The sequence below is a fragment of the Camelina sativa genome, chromosome 7 (genome assembly GCF_030686135.1).
Source record: "Camelina sativa cultivar CO46 ecotype springtype chromosome 7, ASM3068613v1".
Lineage (NCBI taxonomy): Eukaryota > Viridiplantae > Streptophyta > Magnoliopsida > Brassicales > Brassicaceae > Camelina > Camelina sativa.
This window is the reverse complement of record NC_141886.1, coordinates 587,934-610,141: the sequence shown is the minus strand read 5'-3', so window position 1 is coordinate 610,141 and position 22,208 is coordinate 587,934. Positions and strand designations below refer to the sequence as shown.

Here is a 22,208-nt window from a genome sequence, read left to right as displayed (position 1 = left end):
ATACAATTGTTTACCAGCCAATCATTTTGCGCCAGTTGTAATCATCCCCTCCCAATCCAAATTCCGGTTTAGTTTGGTTTTAAGTTTCTAATTATTTGGTACGTATTTAATTTCACGAAAAAAAGAAAACGACAACAACCACTTATGAGAAAATGCAAAAAAAAAAAGAAAACACAAACGTTCTAATGTTGTTGAATCAATGAACAGACTTAAGCAAATCTAGGAACGACCTCGAATTTGCACTTGGACAAAGCTCTAGGCAGCCTTTCCAGATCTGCTATGAGTTTCAGCTTATATTTACCTGTTGCTTGAGAATGAACTTCCACCAACTTAAGACATGACAGTTTCTCCAAGAAATGTTTCATTTGTATCAATTCTTTGAGAGAATATAGTACTCATTTATCTTCAGGACCTCCATAAAGTTTCTTAAACACACTTAGCTTGTATAAAGAATAACTCTTTTTATTGATTGTTTAGAAAATATCTCAAAACTAAACAACTCACAAACTCTCTTTGTGTTTCCAATATCTGTTTGATACAACCCATCAAACATATTTATAGGGAACTCGACTTAGTTCCTATTCTTATTTTAATAATGGAAAACTACTTTTTTCCTAATCCTAAATAGAACTTTCCCTTTTCTCTTAACCCAACTTGGTTAAGGAAATCTTGAGCTGAACATTCTAGAAGCTTACCCAATAATCACCCCCTTAAGCTTCGAGTCCTTCTTCGAGAGGTCTTGAACGCCGATCAAACTCCTCATTGTCTTGAACTGAATCCTTGCTAGGGCTTTTGTTAGTATGTCTGCACACTGATCTTCTCCTGGTACAACTTCTACTTCAATTTGCTCATTTTCAACACACTCTCGGATGAAATGATAACGCTTGCTGATGTGTTTGCTTCTTCCATGGAAAACGGGATTCTTAGAGAGCTCTATGGCTGACTTGTTGTCGATGTATATGGTTGTCTTCTCGCAATTCTGTCCCATAAGTTCACTCATCAAGTCTTGTAGCCATATAGCTTGCTTCGCTGCTTCTGTTGCGGCCATGAACTCGGCTTCGCAGCTAGACAAAGCGATTGTTCTCAGTTTCTTTGAACACCATGTAATTGGTGTTTCTCCAAGATAGAACACATGGCCTGCAGTGCTCTTCCCATCATCAGGATCCGTGTTATGGCTACTGTCACTGTAGCCAACGATCGTTTGTGAGCCTCCACGCTTGAATACTAGACCATACGATAGAGTTCCTTGCAAATATCTCAAAATTTGCTTCAATGCTGCCACATGTGACTCTCTTGGATTTTGCATATATTTACTCACCACTCCAACTGAGAATGCGAGATCTGGTCTTGTGTGTAGGAGATACCTTAAGCAACCGATCCTCTGGCGATACATAGTAGCGTCTTCTACCGGTTCTCCTTGTGTTTTAGACAACTTCAATCCAAAAACCATCGGAATGTGTGTCAGATTACATTGATCCAAGCCTGCTTCTTTGAGAATCCTTCGTGCATATGCTTCTTGTTTCAACTCGATGCCATCTTTTCCTTGATGTACTTCAATGCCAAGGTAGTAGGTGAGTAGTCCTAAGTCTGACATCTCGAACTTGGACTCCATACTAGCTTTGAACTCTTGAATCACTCCCAATGAGTTCCCAGTGACAAAGAGATCGTCAACGTATACAACTACAAGAAGAAACTTCTCCCTGTCTGCCTTCCGATACACTGCACTCTCCTTGTAGCACTTTTTGAAGTTCAAACCTCTCAAGATTTGATCAAGCTTTGTGTTCCACGCTCGTGGAGCCTGTCTTAACCCATATAAAACTTTAGAAAGTTTAAAAACCTTATGTTCTTCTCCCCTCTTTTCAAAGCCCTCTGGTTGAGACACATAGACATCTTCGTTTAGCTCTCCATGCAAAAACGCCATCTTGACATCGAGGTGGTGGATTTCCCATCCGCGGGAAGCAGCAGTCCCCACAAGTAGTCTTATTGTCTCGAGTCGAGCTACCGGTGCAAATACTTCGTCAAAGTCGATCCCTGATTGTTGCACATAACCTTTTGCAACTAACCTCGCCTTGTATTTGTTGATGGAACCATCCACGTTCCTTTTGATCTTAAAAATCCATTTAAGACCAATAATCTTGGCACCGTGTGGTTTTTCAACTAAGAACCAGGTCTTGTTCTTGTTAATTGATTTTATTTCTTCCACACAAGCGTTTGTCCACACCATTAGTTCCTTCGCTTCGTGATAGTTCACAGGCTCATCATTAAGTGAAAGAAGCAGCTTCTCACACTCTGTATTAGCAAGAAGAAGATAGTCATCAAGATAGCTTGGTCGGTTTATTTGACGAGCCGATCGTCGAAGCTGCGGATAGCCAATTTCTTCTTGCTGAACTTGTACATTGTTCTCCTCGCCCAAGTCATTCTCGACTTCTTCTTGCTCAGAATCACTTAATGTATCACTTTCGGTTTCACCCTGTTCTTGGTTCTGTTCTTGTTCCTGTTCTACATTACCAATAACTGCAGGTCCTTCTCCAACATCAATAGTTTCACCCCATCGTAGTTGAAACATTCCTGGATCCCTCATTGATCCTTGTTCTGTCTTGTTCCAGCTCCATCCCGTTCTTTCATCAAACACAACGTCGCGGCTGACAACAACCTTCCTGGTTGTTGGATCATAAAGCCGATATGCCTTGGATCCTGGCTCAATCCCAAGGTGTACTAACGGTTTTGATCGATCGTCGAGCTTCTTTTGGTTTGTAGCCTGAATTTTCGAATATGTCAAACAACCAAACACTTTTAAATGCTCAATGATTGGCTTCACTCCTCGTAAACACTCATATGGAGTCATACCCTCAAGCGCTCTTGTTGGTATTCGGTTGATCAGATGAGTAGCATGGCGAACCGCTTCTCCCCAAAGATAATTTGGTACCTTCATTGCCTTAAGAGTGCTTCTTGTCATCTCCATTAGAGTTCTATTTCTTCTTTCCACAACACCATTTTGTTGTGGTGTGTAAGGGGCTGTGAGTTGTCTTTTGATACCGCTTGTATCACAAAACTCATTGAATTCTCCTGAAGTGAACTCTCCTCCTCTATCAGTTCTTAGAGTTAAGATAGAACTCCCAATCTCCTTCTCTACCAAGCTCTTAAACACCTTGAACCTCTCAAAAGCTTCACATTTCTCTTTTAACAAGATAGTCCACATATATCTTGAAAAATCGTCTATAATAACAAACACATATTTGTTATTAGCCAAGGTTGAAGGTGTGATAGGACCACATAAGTCAGCATGTAGAAGCTCCAATGGCTTTGAAGCTCGAAACAATGAGGCCTTGGGGAACGATTGATGAGTTTGTTTTCCAACTAAGCAAGACTCACACAATCTTTTCTCTTCTCTTATTTCCGGCAATCCTTGTACTAACTGTTGCTGGAACATCATCTTCATTGTTTTAAAACTGATATGTCCTAACCGAGCATGCCACTTCCAAGCTTCATCTGCAATACTCGAATGTAGACATATTGGTCTGCCTATTTTCAGCTTAATCTTGTAGAGCCTATTTGGTGATCTTGTTACTTTCACCAACAATCTTCCAATGGGATCATGGACTGTAAGGTAGTCTTGTCTCATCCTGACGTCACAACCAACCTCTGTAGCCTGTCCTAGACTCATAATGTTGCTTTTAAGAGAGGGAATGTAGTAGATGTCTGAAACCAGAATCTGTTCACTTGTCTTACTTTGAAAAAGAATCGCTCCTTTTCCTGCAATTTCAACACAAGAACCATCACCGAACTTCACTCTTCCTTTGATGTTCTCATTGAGCTCCGAAAAATACTCTCTATGGCCAGTCATGTGGTTACTTGCCCCATTGTCAAGATACCACAACTCCTCTGCTGTGTTGCTAGTCTCATAGTTTTTCGGAATCACCTTCTCTTCATTCAAAAACACAACCTCATGCAAATAAAGAGTTGCATCCGCATTCTCTGTCTCAATTTTATTTGCTTCTCCTTGATGTTGTTGTGGTCGATCATGACATGTAGAAGCATAGTGTCCTAGCTAATCACACCGATAACAAACCACCTTCGACCTATCCTTCTTATCCTTTGAATCATTCTGATCTCCTTGATTTGTTTGTTGTTCTTGTGTGTAGCCTCTGCCTCTGCCTCTTCCTCGTCCTTTGTTTCCTCTGCCTCCTCTGCCTCGTCCTCGGCCTCAGGAACCCCAAGTGTTTTGCGAGTTTGCAAATAACAGCTTACCCTGAGTATCTTGGTGATCCTCCTCATTAAGGATCCGCTCTTCATAGGCCTTGAGTCTTCCTATGATCTCCGCGAAGCTTGTTCTCTGTAAATCCAAAACTTGTTCAATAGATGTTATGATCTGAATGAACTTGTTCCTTGGTAGACTATTGAGAAACTTCTTCACAAGTTTTGCTTCCTCAATTGTCTGCCCAAGAGAAGCCGCTTTTGATGCAATCTCCGATAGCTTGCTTGAAAAGCTATCTATTGTGTCTGAATCATTCATCCTGATTCTCTCAAATTCAGACATAAGAGTTTGAAGCCTTGCTTCCTTGACTCGATCTGCACCATGATGACGAGATTGGATGTCATCCCATATCCCTTTAGGAGAGTCTTGTTCACCGACTTGTAAGATAAGAGCCTCCGGGATAGCTTGAAACAATAATCCTGTCGCGATAATGTTTAGATCAGGATCCGCTGATCCTGGTTCGATTGCATCCCATACATGATAGATCTTCAACAAGATCTTCATTCTCATTGACCACACCGTGTAGTTAGAGGAAGTTAGCATGGGGCATTGAATCGATGGTGGAGTAAACTCCTTTGGACGTGCTGAGCTTTCGTCTGCCATGACTCGGGGACGACGGCTGTACGTACGCAAGATCTTCGTCTTGGTTCTTCACAGGTCACAGGTTCCAGGTTCTCCAATAACCTAACGCTCTGATACCAAATAAAGTTTCTTAAACACACTTAGCTTGTATAAAGAATAACTATCTTTATTGATTGTTTAGAAAATCTGTCAAAACTAAACAACTCACAAACTCTCTTTGTGTTTCCGATATCTGTTTGATACAACCCATCAAACATATTTATAGGGAACTCGACTTATTTCCTATTCCTATTTTGATAATGGAAAACTACTCTTTTCCTAATCCTAAATAGAACTTTCCCTTTTCTCTTAACCCAACTTGGTTAAGGAATCTTGAGCTGAACATTCTAGAAGCTTACCCAACACTCCAAAGGACTCGACCATAAGAATGAATACTTTGACACGCACTCGCAAACAGTGTCTTCTTCACAGTAATAAAAACTCTTATAGTGCAAGGGACCCTGAAACAAGACGGAAAATATTTGAGATTCAAGATTAAAATCACGAGTATCTAAATCTAATTAAGGATCTTTTGTGGGGGTTTGCACTCATACGTACGTTAATGTCGAGAGTCTTTAGATTTGGAGATTTCTTGATCAGCATTGGCAGAGGAGACCAACAAAAGTTAGAAAGGCTAACATATAAATAAGACAGCTTTTCAAACACTGGGAGTGCTTCACGGAAGACATAAAACATCTGAAACATAAGAAAACCATTTCATTACAGCATACCTAGCAAGATTTTTATACTTATACGTACGTCAATAGTTCCAAAATAGTGAATACAAGTTGTTGTAAGATCTTCAATAGAAATTGAAATTAATAGAGTACACTTACCTTTGCAGTCATAATGGTGTACAAGCTGAGAGTCTCGACATTTTTGAGCCCATTGAGGAGATTCATTGGAAGGAAGCGCCTTTCATCCCCTGTCCCCCACATATAATTTTCTTCCGGACAAAGATAGAGAGTAGCTTCAACGAGGGAGTCGAGATTAACATTTAGATACTCTTTTGGAACATAGAGTAATACAAGTAGGCAAGCCCCGGAGTATGGAAACTAAAACTCTTGAAATCATAGTCATCAAAAGAATCCCACACTTTACGCATTATTGTAAGTCTCTTAAGGCTCAGACTAGACACAGTGCAAGACCATTTCCAAAGTTCCCAGTTGACACCACATATGGTTAATTCCTCGAGCACAGGAGACGCAGCAAGAAGCGTATTGAACGCACAACGACCAAACTCATGGAACCGAACGTAAGAAAGATAGAGAGTCTTGAGCGCTGGAAGAAGGGCATTCTCAGGGAGAATAGCGAAACCACACCCTAGTGACAGATCAGTAACTGTCTCGCAAGTGAAAACTTCAAAAGGTAGTGCATAACCTTCTTCGCCATTTATCGAGAGTTCAAGAACCGTGACACCACGCTTGAGCACATGACGTAGACAACGATTGGTATGATCATACTGAGCAGGCTCGGTATCCTCATCAAACCACCAATTAAGAGAGAACTTGTTAACATGAGAAGTGGGTGGAAGAGCTAATACTCTGTCCACAAAATCCGTAAGAGTTTCTCCATCCTTATCAGAACCATCAAAATGAAGATATGGCATGATGGTAAACAGATTATGCCATCGCTTAGAAAGAACCGTGGAGAACGCGACATCCTTCGCCGAGAGAAACTTTCTCTGAGAAAGGATCCGATGTGGGATATAAACTCGTCTGGAAGATTGCTGATCCTATCCATACTTTTAGCAAACCCTAGAGAGAGTAGAGTGTAGAGACTACAGAGTAGAGACCTCCCTTGTAATCTTTCAAACCCTAGCCCCCACCCCCAATAAACCTCTTTGGTACCAGGACTACAATCCATGGATTAATCCAATGTAAACGTGCCACGTGCGTCCCCTGATTTCGTTTTCCCGCTTCTTGTTCTTCTTAACTTGAACCGCCACTTTAAATTTATACTAATATTTTGGTCCCGACTTGGTTTGCCCAAACCGACAAGTCGAACCAAAGCACGAACGACAGCGTTTTACTGTTTTTAACACGCTGTATTGAGTAAATCTGTAAATGTAGAAGAAGAGCGACAACATCAGAGGAAATTAATTTACGACCACAGTGATGAACTAAAACCCTTCCGGGCAAAAATTAAAAATCCTCGAAGCTTTGCTTCATCGGGAAAGTATTTGAGAAATTGTATCTCTTATGTTCTTCTGGAGATTTTGAATTCTTCATCGGGGAAGTATCTGAGAAAGGGAGGAGATGATGAAGACGAAATTTTTGGATTGGTATTTGAAGATCGCGATTGGATCGGCTATTATAGGCGGAGGCATGGAGTTCTTCATGATCAAGACTGGTTTCTGTAAAAAAATTCTCATCTTTTCAATTCTTTCTCGCTTTTAATTTTAATCACTTAGATTTTGGGAATTTAGGGTTTTTTTTTTCTTCCGAATTACCAACAATTGATTGCAATGGTTTCTGTGAATAATTTAATTTCATCGATTTTGGAAACTCTGGGGAGTTTTAAGTTTAATCTCAAGTTTGATGATGAAATAAAGCTTATTGATGTTGAAGTTTCTTACTTTCTTGTGTACTTGTAAATCTTTTAGTTTCTACATTAGACTGGTTTGGGTTTTGATGAAATTGTTTTTGTTATGGAAACTTGCAGACGACAAGGTTACTGTGATTGAAGCAGAGAAACGGGCCTGGGAACATTCTCCTGAAGCTCAAGCCATGAGAGAAGCTCTTAATCCCTGGAGAAACAAGGACGCTGAAGCTAGCAAAACTCCATAGATCAAGGAAGAAGCTCTTTATTCTCTCTCGTTAAGTTCTTTTCACTCTCCAACTTGCAATTTTTCTGCTTCAGTTTCTCTCTGTTTTGAGAGTTGAAAATTTCATTATATTGTGTTTGCCAAATGCTAAATGCAGCCATCAACCATAGTTACATGTTACCAAGCCATAAAAGATGTCTTTGTTTTTCTTTCTCTGCACTTTGAGTTGAGCCAACTTCATGTTCTTCTGTCTCTTAAGTCTTGTGTTTGTATGTGTATCTAAAAGAGTAGAATTGGCTACTTTTGAAATTTTGCTATCACTTATAGTATGCTTCGGTTTAGATATAGACACATACGCATGTTCAGATATGTATATGTGTTTTGAAGGTTAAAATAAAGACCTTTTCCTTTAAAAATACTATTATTGTAAACAATGTTACAATGAAAAACAGATAGTGTGTTGTTGTTTCAGACAAATGTTACTGTACAAAGAGCAGAGACATGTTTTGAGGTTTGGACTTTATAAGGAACCATACATGTTGTGTTGAATACTTGAAGGTTATAAAACTGTTTGTGTTATATCCATTCGTATATTGGTCTCCTGATGCTTCTCAACGGGTTCTCATTGAGCCATTAGAACCTCAAAAAACCAAGAATTTGCAGATGAGCTCAAGTAGAACCATTTACTAATGAGTTGAAAGATCCAGTTTAAGTTCCCCAAGTCATCAATCTTCAATGTATCTCTAATTCTCAATGATGATGGATGCTATATATTAACCGATCCTATGTTTTCTGTCAATCTTCTTAACTTGTATATGATCATTTTGCTCTGTCAAAAGCCCCTTTTGTGTGTGTATGAATTCACATTGACCTTTTATCTTCCTTCTGTTAAAACCCTTTTTTTGGGTGTTCAAATGATTTGCAGAGGGTTTATAAACTCTTCTTTCGTCCTAAATGCATTTATTCACTTTCTCAGAGAAGAATGCTTAATTTCATCAAACTGGTTATAAAACCTCCGGTTCCAAATCAAACAATAAAATTGGCAAATCAGTGAATTGTTGTTGTTTTTTTAATTTATGGAAATCATTTTCACCTTATAGGGTCTAAAAGAAGGCCCATTTAAGAAAGAAATGGACATGATAGCCCGTTTAAAGGAGGACTGTTACTTTTTAGCTTTTACTCTGTCGTCAATGGTGGTGGCTATTAGAAAACCCTAAACCCCACAGCGGCAACAGCAGCTTCTCTCTCTGTCGTCTTCCTTTGTTCCGGCGCAGCGGATCTTTCTCCGTCGTCAAAACACAATGTTGATAAGTCAATGCCGTAGCTTTAAGCCGTTGCTCAACTCTCGTCTTCCATTGTTCCGCCCCTTTCTCTCTAAATGTCTCGATCAGTCCTTCAAAACCATGGCTAGTAGCGGATACGTCGGTAAGCTTTTTGTACCGATTTATCGCTTATGTAATTTTTTTTCGAAATTGCAAATACTATCATCTTCTGAGTCGTAATTTGCTTTATTGTGAAAACAAACTCCTTAGAGGCAGGCGTCTTCTGGGACGTGGAGGTCTACAAGATCCCTGAAGGTCTCAGTGCTGCTGATGTTTCGAGGAACATCAAAATTGCGCTTGCGGTAATGGGATCAATCAAGGCTTATATTAATGCGACGAATCAGGAGATCCAGGATCATGTATTTCACCCCGCCGGAATCGAGCTCAATCGCATACCAAATGGTGAGGAAGAAGAAGAATTCGTATCATTTTTTTTTACTTGTGTATTGTTGTTGTTGTTGTTGTTGTTGTGTATCTTGAATCTTGATCTCCACTTTTTTATGGTTTCAGAGTCGCCGTTAGGACTCGATCATTCGAGACGTGCGGCTCTTTTAGATGGCATGGGGGAGGTGGGCATTTGTAAATACTGGAAAATCATCAACGATAATGTTAATCACAAATGACAACCCTATCCCCTTTTACCCCTCGCTCAAACGGAGAAATTTCAATGTGCTTTGGAATTCCCTATCAGCTGAGGGAAAAGCCTATCCCCCAGACCCTAATAAGAAGCTCAGAACCTTGTTGACCCCCCCCCAATACACACTCTTCTTGCTTCTCCATGCCTGCCTTCCTGCCTGCCTTGATGTTCATAATAACTGATCCCTTTGTTTTCCTGTCCATCTTTTTAACTTCTAGATGGTCCTCTTCTTCTTCTTCCTTGTCTAAACCCTTTGTGTGTTTGTTTGTCCTATGAAATCATTGATGTTTCATATTTCTTCTCTTAAACGTCTCTTTTTCTTTGTGTGTGTGTGCTCTAATCTAATGGTTTGCGGAGGCTTTGAACTCTTCTCTCGTCCTGAATGCATTGTGAATGCTTTATTTCGTAGGAGGTTACGATAACTGTGAATCAAATCGAATCAAATCTGTGAATTGATTATTAATTCTAAGCAAATCGTTTCACCTTCACCAAAAAAAAACGAGGTGTGTTGTTCACTCAGATGTTACAATACAAAGAGCAAAGACATGTTTGACACTCTATTCAAATACCGAATAGTTTAATCCCCGTTGTGCCATTAGAACCTCAACTGCTGGCACGAAGCAGCAACCAAATGTGATCAGTAAAATTCCAAGCTGTGCAAGTGCAGTCATATTCTTGATTGAAGCAAGATTTCTCGCACAAAAACTTGCAGATGAGCTTACAAATGAGCACAAGCTTTCTCCGAGCCAGTGAGTTGTTGTAATATCCAGTTACGCGCCCCCCAAGTTATCAATCTTCCATGTATCTCTGTTTGAATTTCCTTCTAGTCATCTGAGCCCATCTTGCAAAGATTTCTGCTGCAGCAAACTTACCAGAGAACTTAGCTCTCTGCGCCAATTCCTCAAATATCTCTGGTTGTCCTCCTCTGTAGAAATCAGCAGCAAACTTGTTATAATCAATCACAGGGGTTTTCATTCCTTTGTCAAGCATCTCCTCTAAGTATCTACATGCCTCTCTGGACTTCCCTTCACCTATAAGCCCTCTGATCAAAACCGTGTAGGAGTTATCGTCAGGACAAATCCCTTTCTTGATCATCTCGTCCCAAACAGCTCTCCCCATCTCGTAGTTTCTCGCCATGAAGTAAGATTTCATTATCATGTTGAATGTGTGTATTGATGGCTCAATTTCGTTCTGGATCATCTTGTCGTAGACCCTTGTGGCGTGTTCCGGCATTTTCTGGTTCGCCATCAGTTTGATCAGCGCATTGTACGTTTTGCCATCCGGAGGATGTCCTTTCTCTTGCATCTCCTCGAGCAGTTGGTAAACCGTATCGAGCTTCTTCTGAGTCCCAAACCCCGTGATGAGACACGTGTAAACCGCAGCATCGGGTTGCAACCCGGAATCAATCATGTCATCAAAGTACTCAACGGCAGTTTCCATACTGGACTGTTTACAAAAGTCACGGATCATGATGGTATAGCTACGGACACTAGGGCTAGGTCCCTTGGATTTCATGACATGGAACAATTTAATCGCATCAGATTTTTTTCTGCTCCTCAACAAACCCTCGAGCATAACGTTGTGAGCTACAATATCAGGCTTCAATCCCTGATCAATCATATCGTTCCAGATTCTAGCTGCTTCCATCAAGTTCCTCACACGGCACCAACCATTGAGTAGAACAGTGTAAGTCATCATATTAGGTGTAAACCTCTCTTTCAGCTTATCAAACAGAACCTGAGCTTCTTTACCAAGCTTAGCCCTGCCAAGACTATCAAGCAAGCAATTAATGGTTTCGACACCAATTTTAAACTTGTACTTCTTCATCAGCTCAAAGATACCAACAGCTTTCTTCCTCTCTTTCGCAGCAGCGAAAGCTTTCATCGCGATAGTGAATGTATCCATAGTCAATAAGCCTTTCGTACCCATCTCTTCAAGAACTGAAACCATCGTTTCAAACTGTCTAGTCTTTGCTAAAATACTCATCATGGAGTTGTAAGTTCTTGAATCATGAGCAAAACCTGGTTGCTCTGCAGCCCAACAGAAGAACCTAAATGCAGGTTTCCTAGCGTGTCGAAACCGTTCTAAAACCTCTACGATCAGATCGTGCGATAGATCGACCTTCATTTCATCAAGAACAGCTTCCATGTTTCTATCCAACGCAAACAATTCATCAATCACTTTGCAGACTCTCTCTACTTCTTCGTGATTAGTAGTACTTGACTCAACACAACTGACCTCAATTTCATCATTATCGTCTTCAGATTCAATTTCGTCAGAACTATTACTAGAGAAACCTCTAAAACCAAGACTCCCATCAAGTAATACTATAGAGGAGTGTGGCAATGGAGGATGATGAATAGAAGAATGAAACAGACGAGAGAAGGGAAAAGAGCTACCACCGGAAAATCGAACTTCCTCTTCTCCTCTCCCGGAAATAAATTCGTCGGAGTTGAATGAAGGAGAGCGAATGAAGGGGCAACGAAGCTCTTGAAAGCTGCGTGGAGTCTTAATGGAGCTTCTTCTCAAAGCCATGGAGCAGCAGCACACATAGAAAGAAGCTCGACGGCGATTAAGGAAAGGTGATGAACTGCGGAGCAAAAATCAATCAGAGGATATGGGCCTTAGTTTGATTGGAAGCTTCGGATGACCCATTAAAGGCCCATTAATTTGGTTACGTGTTCATATCGCCATATAAATTATCTTTTTTTGGGTCACAAACTCACAAGGAGCATTAATGAAGGGGTATCGTTTTGTTTTTGAGTTGGAAGGTATCTGTATGCATCTTATCTTCATTTTAGGGTCGTGATAATTTCTCAAGTTTTTTTGAGGGGACCAATTATTGTATTTGCTTCGATCATAAACTTCTCTTACTTTATGTTATCTTTTCTTTGTATAAGTTTATGGATATTACAAAACTGAAATTCATGATCACTCAATCAGTGTAACATCATCATCAATCATCATTCATCAATATAACCCATGATAACTAACTATATATATATATATATATATATAAATATATGAGGAAAATGCAGATTCCAGATTCAGTTCATTAATATTGAGTTCTATTTTCTTCTTTAGAATAAAATGTAGAACTCATAATATATACTAGTTTGTCCACAAAAAAAAAAGAGAGTCATATTGTGGATAAGTTATATGACTCTTTTTTTTTTTAAGAGTCATGCATGAAATCCCATAATTATACAAAACATAAATTGTAGATAAGACTCACATCTGAAAACATCTATTTTTAGTTAATATCTTATCTTTACATTTAAAAGAAGTTTAACACCAAAGAATTTCTCAAATGTAAGAATTAGACAAGATATATAGTGTCTGCAAATAACTAAATAATTAAAACACTTAGTTCCAGAAATGGGAAATCAAGTTGGTTTTGCCTAGCTACTTGTATAAATAGAATTTTACAATCGCAATCTCTTCTTCCCTCAAGCCTTCTTCGAACATTAGATATTTCTTCTCTGGTAATAATTCAAAGCAAAAGAAAGCAATTTTTTTTCCTTTCTATTTTTTAAAAATAAAATAAAAAAAAAAAGGTAAAGAAATGGAGGAAACGAAGGAGAGAAAGATAGTAGTAGCAGTGGACGAAAGCGAAGAGAGCATGGAAGCTCTCTCATGGAGTCTTGACAATCTTTTTCCGTAAGGTTCCAACAATACCCTCATCCTCCTCTACGCCAAGCCCCCTCTTCCCGTTTACTCTTCCCTTGACGCCGCAGGTTAGTCCCCTTTAATCTTTTGATTAACTATCCTTATATATATATATATATATATATATATAAACCGTTTGGCTTAGTATATAGATTTTGTTTGGTCGATTTTTTTAGGGTTTATAGTGACCGGTGATCCGGTTGCAGCCTTGATGAAATATGAACACGAGCTCGTTGAATCAGTCATGTCTCGATCTCGAACCGTGTACCAAGATTTTGAGTCCGATGTAAACTTCTATCGATATTTTTCAACACTTTGCTTGATTAATTATATTTAGAAACCGACTCATTATTAGAAAGTGAATTTAACTAAATGTGTTATTTGATGTACAGATTAAAATAGAGAGACGAGTTGGACGAGGAGATGCAAAGGAAGTTATATGCAACGCAGCTCAGAAACTTAAAGCTGATATGTTAGTGATTGGCACACATGACTACGGCTTCTTTAAAAGGTATATTCATCATTCAATCTTTTTAAGACACACAAAACAAACTTTTGATACACAATGGGTTATTTGATGGTTTGGTGTAATTGATATATAGGGCATTGCTAGGGAGTGTGAGCGAGTATTGCGCGAAACGAGTGAAGTGTCCTGTGATTATCGTCAAGAAGCAACCTCAAGATCATTGATCAGCTTATCATCATCACATATCTCTTTATAATTGTATATATGTTGCTTTGATGTAACATTTGAATCAATCTTCGTATGCAATTATGAATACATGACGGTTTAAGAATAGTAAATGGCACAGTTTGACGAAAAAAACTTTATTTTTAAAAAGATATGCGGATATTTTTAGCAATTTAGTTGTCACATAAAGTCGTTAATACTAAAATTAATACAGCTATCTGACTTCCAAGTTTCCAACACAGCAAGTCAGCAAAACTCACCAGTCGCGTTATATCTTTCGTCTTTGACAAAAAAGAACCCCAATTGTTTGTTCGTTTCATACAAAAGCCCCAAAACTATATGTTATTTTACAAAGAATACCAAAAGGAAGCCGTATGTACAATCACGAAGCTGCGTGAAAAGTTGTCTCCCTAGTCCCTTCCTTTGCGAGAGAGGAAGAAGAAGAAGCGATGTTCTTGGTCGATTGGTTCTATGGAGTTCTGGCAACTCTCGGGTTGTGGCAGAAGGAAGCGAAGATACTGTTTCTAGGTCTCGACAACGCCGGCAAAACCACCTTGCTTCACATGTTAAAGGACGAGGTTCGTTTTCTTCTTTGAATCAGAGATGAGAGTAATCCTCTTCTTAGAATCTTGTTTATGTTACTTAGTCAGTGAATTTGAGCAATCGTGTGTTGATTTCGGGGGTTTCAGAGATTGGTCCAGCATCAGCCGACACAGCATCCGACATCGGAAGAGCTTAGTATCGGCAAAATCAAGTTCAAAGCCTTCGATTTGGGAGGTCATCAGATTGCTCGTAGAGTCTGGAAGGACTATTATGCTAAGGTTTTCATCTTCGTGTCGCTTCCTTTGTTTTACATCATTGTTAGTATTTTTTAGGTCAATCAATTCGCCAAGTCTTCTCAGACTCTCTCTCTCTCATATGCTAGTTTAGCGATATATTTGTAGACTCTACAAATGGAGCTGAAGTGAACTCTACAAATGGTAGCTTGAAAATACTATATAACTTGAAGTTTAGAAGATAGCAAATCTATTATAATCTTCTTCTTGTTGCATCATGAGGTTCTCTTGATCACATTTTGCTGATTATTGATAGACTTACCTTGGTGTGACCTCCTTACTCTCTTCTGTAGCCACTGTGCTAACCACTAGTTGCGTACTCTCTTCTGTAGCCACTGTGCTAACCACTAGTTGCGTTCTACTCGCTTATTAGTCCAGTTTTTTGGTCACAAATAAACATATTTACAAATGTTAGTTTGAAATCTCTAGATGATATTATTTCCAATGACATGATGATTGATTGGTATGTAGAGGTTGATAATTGGAAGATAAAGTATCTACAGAGCATCTCAACATGAGGTCTCTTGTGATTACATTCTGATGGCTGGTGATTCCAATGAATGATGACATCAAAAGACTGTGATGTCTAATTACTACCTGCCCTGTTCATATTTTATCTTCACGTTTGTAACCATTTTTTTTTTTTTTTGTCTCTCGTACTATTAGGTTGATGCAGTGGTGTACCTAGTTGATGCATATGACAAAGAGAGGTTTGCAGAATCAAAGAAAGAGCTTGACGCCCTTCTCTCAGATGAATCCCTAGCAAACGTCCCTTTCCTCATCCTTGGAAACAAAATCGATATTCCATACGCTGCATCAGAAGACGAGCTGCGTTATCATCTAGGCCTCACCAATTTCACCACGGGGAAAGGTAAAGTGAATTTGGCTGGAACAAATGTCCGTCCCCTTGAGGTGTTCATGTGCAGCATTGTCAGAAAGATGGGTTACGGCGAAGGATTTAAATGGGTTTCTCAATATATCGACTAGATCAAAAAAAATATATATATATATTTATATATATATATAAGTCTTGTCTATATACAATGTGAGTGGTATCGCCTTGTTATAATTTATATCTAATGTATGATTACGATTCAAGATGTAGAATGAATTATGTGAATAAGTAATGTATATTGTGTGTGTGTGTTGTATACAACAAGATTTCTATTTTTGACGACTTATTAATTATATAATATTGAAGTGTATACAGAGTTACAGACCAAACTTGAATCCTATGAAAAGTGTGAACCCAATTGTCTGTGACTGTACAACTGTGTGGGGCTTTAGCAATGGCTGTCTCTTAGCTTTTGTTGAAAATTCGAGAGATGAAGAAGACCTCTACTTTAATAATGTATGTAGGAGAAGAACCCCATGTGAATCGAGTTTGACATTTAACAATCACAATGTCCTACCCTGAAGACCAATCAATTTGACACTTAGATGTACCATAATCATGAGTGGTACGTATGTATTGTTGTTTTTCATGTGTTATGTCTCTTTGTGAACTTATCATTATGTCTGTTTTGCTTCTTTATAGGTATTGTGAAATGAACACAAACAAATCTGTGGATAACCATGAATTTATTTTCACTAAAAATAGAGAGTGGACAACAATAATAGTTCACAACAAAATTGAGAGAACAAAAGAGAAAACACATGCCTTTTGAGTAGCCCACCAATCACCTTGATTGATCTCAGCCGCTTTGAAACGCTCAAGTCGCAACACAATAAGGCTAATAGATTAGATTTTGTGACTCAAGTATAATACTACTGTCTATGGAATATGTATGGTTTTTAACCATTTTTTTTTCTTTAACAAAATTTTCATTAGGGTGCAACTTTCCCTTTTTTTACATCTTTTTCAGAATTTATCCTTTGGATTGATTCTTTTCCACGTGACCCAAAGTTAAAAACAATAAACAGTTTTTGAAAGGCATTATTTCTATTAGAAATTATTCCTTGGATCGATACTTTGTTACAAATCTTGCTGTTTCTTTTTTTATTATTCGCCACTTTTCAGCAAAAGCACAGCCGAGCTAGAGACTGGTTCTCTTTCCCACGGAATATATGAACATATGAAGATGTGACCAAACGAATAATTTGATTTTTATTTAAGTTTCTGCTCGAATGGGAAAATCCAAAATATAAAGAAAGTCATTCGATCGAATCGGCTCTAAGTTAAATTTTTGACTACTGATCGTCGTGGTGAAAAAGAAGAGATAAAATTCACAAAGAAGTATATTAAGCTGGTTTTTGGGATAAAGGGAAGCACATGGATCACTCATTCCCACGTGATATCTAAGCCAAGAACACGTGCCTTCCTCTGAGCTATCTGACTTTTAATTTGATTGGTTTCAGTTTTTGTTCAAAACCCAAAGCTTTTGGATCCAAAAGAGGTCTCTATCGTATGAATTTGAGCAAAACTAGATGATTGGTTTAATCTCCCAACGCAATATTCTCTATTTTCTACTCGAAGTCATATATTTCAAATTAGTAATGACGTTTAAACTATACAACTAGTGGATGAGTATTTTGATAATACTAGATTCTTATCTTAATGTTTGCGCCAACTTTGGCACTCATTTGGTTCTATATAAAACCCATGTCTTGGTAAAAGTCACCATAGAGACAGAGTCATACATAGACACTGCAATCATACGCTGCAAATGTCGAAAGTTTCAAGTACAATACTTTTCAACGTCGCACTAGTAAAATCTTATTTTTGGATCTTAATACAGATACTTGTATATATGACTATAGATAGCAGAATATACTAACGTGTATATATGAAAATATGAAGTGTACAAGGGTAGGTACATGTTATACTACTATCATATATTCATATATGCGAAATGTAATTTAAAATAAACAGTATCGTTAAGTATGATATATACGCCGTCATGGTATGCCACATAAGATGCTAACATGTTTATAGAATGGGGACAGTTGCCCTTTAAGTAGACCCACACTTTTTTAACTTACACTAGTTAACTACAAAAATTAACACGTAATCGTCTTTCTAGCGTTTGTTAACCCAAAGCCATCCTGGCACAGTTGTCCCAACCAATGGCACGGTGTGTCGTATCATCCAATTAGCTTGTATCTATTTAATATGCTTAGACTATCTTTTATTCTTTTATTTATAGTACTTATATTATTACTACACATAATAGTTCTTATCTGACATATATCTCTACTTCTCAACTAGTTCAATTTCGTACGAAAATTCAATCAAGAGATCATATTATATGCAAACAAATAGAATTTTGGTTTCTAAACATATACAAAATCATCTGTTATATATAAAAATCATATGTAGTTTATTATAATTTCTGTATTTATCAGGAAAATATATGATTTTGAGGGGAAACTGTATTTTAAAAAAAACTTTATTTATTTGTTTCTTTATATAAGTGCGAATAGAAAAATGAAATACATAAAGAAAGATCGATATTATAATTCCGAATGATTAAACTAAACTATATATAAGGCTAATAAATTGGAGCCAATACACATACATTGCCTATAAGTCCAAAAAAAAAATGTCGAAGGAAGTTGTACCTACAATATAATCATTTTTTTCTGAGTTGCATTATTATTATTATTATTGCTGTTATATTCAGTTCCCAATCATAATGGCTAACCGTCCCTTGTTATATAATTTTTTGTTTATTCAAAGAATCCATTTTTTGTTTATTCAAAGAATCCTATGAAAATATAAAGGTTGGATAATTTACCTTATTATTATTATTATATTTTTTTTTTTTTGAAAATTCAGACCTTGCTATACATGTTGACTTGACTGACATTGCATTTATTTGAGACCATACTAAATTCTACTACATGCTTTGCAATGGCATGCTATTTTCTGTGAAACATTAATCACACAAGACGTGACCCAATTAAATTAGTTACGTAATATCACGACGGTATAAGATTGGAAAAAGCTAAAATATCGATCATGTATATATCTCTAGAAATATCTAATTATAATCATTATAAATTTTTCATTTTTTTTTTTTTTGGCAAAGAATAATAGCCAGAGAACCTAATGAAGAAAATAAAAGCTAAGGTATATAGTAAGAAATAATTGAACATGATTACCCAAGAGATGGGTGATAAAATAATGCAATCATTCGTCACGCAATGACGATTTCAGAATATGACAAAATCACAATGATGTATTTATAAACTCACAGAGTCTACTATTTTAATCAAATGTTTTTAATGTTTCGTAATCTTTGTTTTATCGGTATAAATATCTCACTTTATATATTTTTAGAAAAACTTGATGTTAACATGACACAAATTACTATACTGAACCTTGATTGAGATTACTCTAGATCTACAAATCCAAAACCTTGATTGAGATTATTTTACTGAGATAGAATTAGTCCAAATATAGCGTAAGTAAGATAACTCAGAGTTCAGCCTACATTGAGAAATAGGATTACAAGAGTATATATTTAGGAAAAAAGTATATTCATCATGAAGAGATTGTATCTTATAAGGTTAAAGAGTAATATGATTCTGAGATAAACACGAGGATTAGCCTAATAAGATTACGAGTTAATTAGAAGAGATATGATTCTGAGACACACGGGATTGATAGATATTAACTTAAAAAGGGTTTTAGGCAAGAGAATATATATATATATATATATCAAATAAAACAGAGAATAAATATAAAAGCAGAAGTGGTGCCAGCTATTAACTTGAAGGATCAAAACTTTTCTCTCAGGTCAAAGCTGTCATCTCTCCCTCTCTCTCTCTCTTCTCTCCTCCTATACTGCTCTGTTTCCATATCTCTCTCTCTCTCTCTCTCTCTCTCTCTCTGTCTTTATAAAAACACTTTGCTCTCTTTCTTTTCTCAAATCTTGGAGGAGAAGAAGCAAAGAATTTTGGGGAAAGAGTGAAAAACATAAAAAGTCGAAAATTCTAGTCCCTTTGATGATCTATTGACCCAATCCAATATAGCAAAACCTTTTTCTAGGCAACAATGGCTGTTTATCCTGAAGTCCTTAACGGCGACAAGAAGCATTGGTGGTTCACTCACAAGAAGGTAAACCAAACCCTCCAAATCACTAAATCTTTCTTCAATTTCTAGATAATGGGCATCGATCGATCGATCGATCATTCATTCAAAAGAGACTTAAAAACATTTGTTTTCAAAAAATGTTTCAGCTTGTTGATAAGTACATTAAGGACGCAAGGTCTTTAATAGCGAGTGAGGAGCAAAACGACGTTGCTTCAGCCCTTCATTTACTAGACGCTGCGTTATCGATATCGCCGCGTTCGGAAATCGCGTTAGAGCTTAAAGCTAGATCTTTGCTCTTTCTTCGTCGCTTCAAGGATGTAGTTGATATGCTTCAAGATTATATTCCAAGCCTCAAGCTTGCCATGTTGAACAACAACGAGGAATCTGATGGATCATCCAGTTCCTACGACGGCTCTTACTCTTCTTCCTCCTCCTCATCCTCCTCTCAGCTCTCCCGGAAACTTCTCTCCGACTCACCTCCTCGCCGTGACTCCTCCTTTAAGTGCTTCTCTGTTTCTGACTTGAAAAAGAAACTCATGGCTGGGATTTCTAAAAACCGCGATAAAGATAAACAATGGAGGTACAATTATTTTCCTTTTTTTTACTTTTTCATTTTCAGTAAATTAAAGTTTTTATTTTTAGGAAAATGGTTACAATCATCTATTTATTTTCAGAATTATACATTTATCAATGCAAAAAAAAAAAAAAATTACAGTATTGGAAATATTTATTTATGTTTTTTAAAGACCAATGGTATAGTGTAGTTTTTGAAAATAATAATTAATGAATTATTTTGTTGGAATTTGCAGATACGTTGTGTTAGGACAAGCTTGTTGCCACCTAGGATTAATGGAGGACGCAATGGTTCTTCTTCAAACCGGGAAACGTCTAGCAACCGCCGAGTTCCGCCGTCAGAGTGTTAGCTGGTCCGATGATAGCGTCTCTATCCTCCTCTCCGAATCACCATCGTCTTCTTCTTACGCTTATCCTCCACGCAAACTCTCCGAATGCGAGACCGTCACTAACCTTCTCGCCCACACAAAAAACCTCCTCCGTCGTCGTGCCGCCGGATTCGCCGCCTTTGACGCCGGACTTTTCTCCGACTCGATACGTCACTTCTCCAAAATCATCGACGGTCGTCGTCGTCCTGCGCCGCAAGGATTCCTCGCCGACTGCTATATGCACCGCGCCGCCGCTTATAAATCCGCCGGAAAAATCGCGGAAGCCATCGCCGATTGTAACAAAACCTTAGCTCTTGAGCCGTCGTGCATCCACGCGTTGGAGACAAGAGCCGCTCTTTTGGAGACAGTTCGGTGTCTTCCAGATTCACTTCATGATTTAGAGCACTTGAAGATTCTCTACAACACTATCTTACGTGATCGGAAACTTCCCGGACCACCGTGGAAGCGACACAATGTGAAATACAGAGAGATCCCTGGGAAACTTTGCGTGTTGACTACGAAATCGAAGAAACTCAAAGCCAAAATCGCGAACGGTGAAATCGGAAACGTTGATTACTACGGATTGATCGGAGTTAGACGCGGATGCACGAGATCGGAGCTTGATCGAGCCAACCTCTTGCTCTGTCTCAGGCATAAACCTGACAAGGCTTTAGCATTCATGGAACGTTGCGATTTCTTCGACCAGAACGAGATTAGTTGCGTTAAAGATCGAGCGAAGATGTCTTCTTTGTTGCTTTACCGATTGATTCAGAGAGGTTACTCATCTTTGACGGCGGCGATAGCAGAGGAGGAACAGAGGACGAAGATGGTGGCGTTGACTCAAACCCAAACGCCAACGAAAACGAAAACGGTTGAAGAACATGAACCGGTTGTTTCTACCGGTTCAATTAAGAAAACCGGTTTCGCAGAAATTAAACCGGGAAATTCAAACGCGTTTCAAGGAGTGTTCTGCCGAGATCTTGCGGCTGTGGGGAGTTTGTTATCTCGGACCGGTTATAACCAACCGATTCCAATGAAATACGATGCAATCAGTTGTTAACCGGGAGAATTTTTTTGATTGTATATATATGTAAGATTTTTTTTAATTCCACTTTACGATTTTTTTTTAATGTCACTTTAAAATATTCGTCTCTTTTTAGTTTCTCCAATATCTTCTCTTTTATTTATTTCTGTGCAGGAAAATGCTTTACTTGTCGAATATAAAATCAAAGTAGTGTGAGGTTAAAATTAGGACCAAGTTTTCCATTGCAAGTGTGACACATACCATATGAATACAGATCGGATAATTTAATATTTTAACGAGTGATACTCTTAGATTTGTACGATTAAAATGGAAAAACGAGTCTGACACGATAAATTAAATTAGTACGACGAATCCTTATCTACAAAGTTTGGCTGCCATTTAATGGC

The 22,208-nt window shown here is 38.0% G+C and overlaps 6 protein-coding genes and 1 pseudogene across 8 annotated transcripts; 5 read left to right on the top strand and 2 right to left on the bottom strand.

The window, feature by feature from the left end:
• Positions 1 to 209: 209 nt before the first annotated feature.
• Positions 210 to 6,619, bottom strand: LOC104704129 (F-box/LRR-repeat protein At3g62440-like; annotated as a pseudogene).
• A 377-nt stretch (positions 6,620 to 6,996) lies between these two features.
• Positions 6,997 to 7,952, top strand: LOC104699637 (uncharacterized). Its single transcript, XM_019227226.2, has 2 exons — positions 6,997 to 7,234; positions 7,541 to 7,952. Exons 1-2 carry the CDS (start codon positions 7,135 to 7,137, stop codon positions 7,663 to 7,665), a joined length of 225 nt encoding a protein of 74 aa, XP_019082771.1. The 5' UTR covers positions 6,997 to 7,134; the 3' UTR covers positions 7,666 to 7,952.
• An 823-nt stretch (positions 7,953 to 8,775) lies between these two features.
• LOC104699636 (uncharacterized) lies at positions 8,776 to 9,969 on the top strand. The gene is made up of 3 exons (XM_010414976.3): positions 8,776 to 9,068; positions 9,176 to 9,367; positions 9,476 to 9,969. The coding sequence occupies exons 1-3, from the start codon at positions 8,945 to 8,947 to the stop codon at positions 9,586 to 9,588; spliced, it is 429 nt and encodes a 142-aa protein (XP_010413278.1). The 5' UTR covers positions 8,776 to 8,944; the 3' UTR covers positions 9,589 to 9,969.
• Positions 9,970 to 10,031: 62 nt separating this feature from the next.
• Positions 10,032 to 12,346, bottom strand: LOC104699635 (pentatricopeptide repeat-containing protein At3g62470, mitochondrial). Its single transcript, XM_010414974.3, has one exon. It carries the CDS (start codon positions 12,135 to 12,137, stop codon positions 10,392 to 10,394), a length of 1,746 nt encoding a protein of 581 aa, XP_010413276.1. The 5' UTR covers positions 12,138 to 12,346; the 3' UTR covers positions 10,032 to 10,391.
• A 281-nt stretch (positions 12,347 to 12,627) lies between these two features.
• On the top strand, positions 12,628 to 14,097 carry LOC147940691 (universal stress protein A-like protein). Of its 2 annotated transcripts, none has more exons than XM_087457894.1 (4): positions 12,628 to 13,339; positions 13,448 to 13,557; positions 13,664 to 13,782; positions 13,874 to 14,097. In XM_087457894.1, the coding sequence occupies exons 2-4, from the start codon at positions 13,483 to 13,485 to the stop codon at positions 13,959 to 13,961; spliced, it is 282 nt and encodes a 93-aa protein (XP_087314020.1). In that variant the 5' UTR covers positions 12,628 to 13,339; positions 13,448 to 13,482; the 3' UTR covers positions 13,962 to 14,097. The 2 variants fall into 2 exon arrangements, with proteins under 2 accessions (XP_087314020.1, XP_087314021.1); XM_087457895.1 differs by having other exon boundaries at positions 13,049 to 13,339; positions 13,424 to 13,557.
• Positions 14,098 to 14,176: 79 nt separating this feature from the next.
• On the top strand, positions 14,177 to 16,003 carry LOC147940690 (small COPII coat GTPase SAR1A-like). The gene is made up of 3 exons (XM_087457893.1): positions 14,177 to 14,540; positions 14,652 to 14,783; positions 15,465 to 16,003. The coding sequence occupies exons 1-3, from the start codon at positions 14,412 to 14,414 to the stop codon at positions 15,783 to 15,785; spliced, it is 582 nt and encodes a 193-aa protein (XP_087314019.1). The 5' UTR covers positions 14,177 to 14,411; the 3' UTR covers positions 15,786 to 16,003.
• A 3,280-nt stretch (positions 16,004 to 19,283) lies between these two features.
• LOC104699631 (uncharacterized) lies at positions 19,284 to 22,091 on the top strand. Of its 2 annotated transcripts, XM_087457891.1 has the most exons (4): positions 19,284 to 19,860; positions 19,983 to 20,416; positions 20,646 to 21,867; positions 21,976 to 22,091. In XM_087457891.1, exons 1-3 carry the CDS (start codon positions 19,798 to 19,800, stop codon positions 21,835 to 21,837), a joined length of 1,689 nt encoding a protein of 562 aa, XP_087314017.1. In that variant the 5' UTR covers positions 19,284 to 19,797; the 3' UTR covers positions 21,838 to 21,867; positions 21,976 to 22,091. The 2 variants fall into 2 exon arrangements, with proteins under 2 accessions (XP_087314017.1, XP_010413274.2); XM_010414972.2 differs by lacking the exon at positions 21,976 to 22,091 and having other exon boundaries at positions 20,646 to 21,930.
• The last annotated feature ends 117 nt before the right edge of the window (positions 22,092 to 22,208 follow it).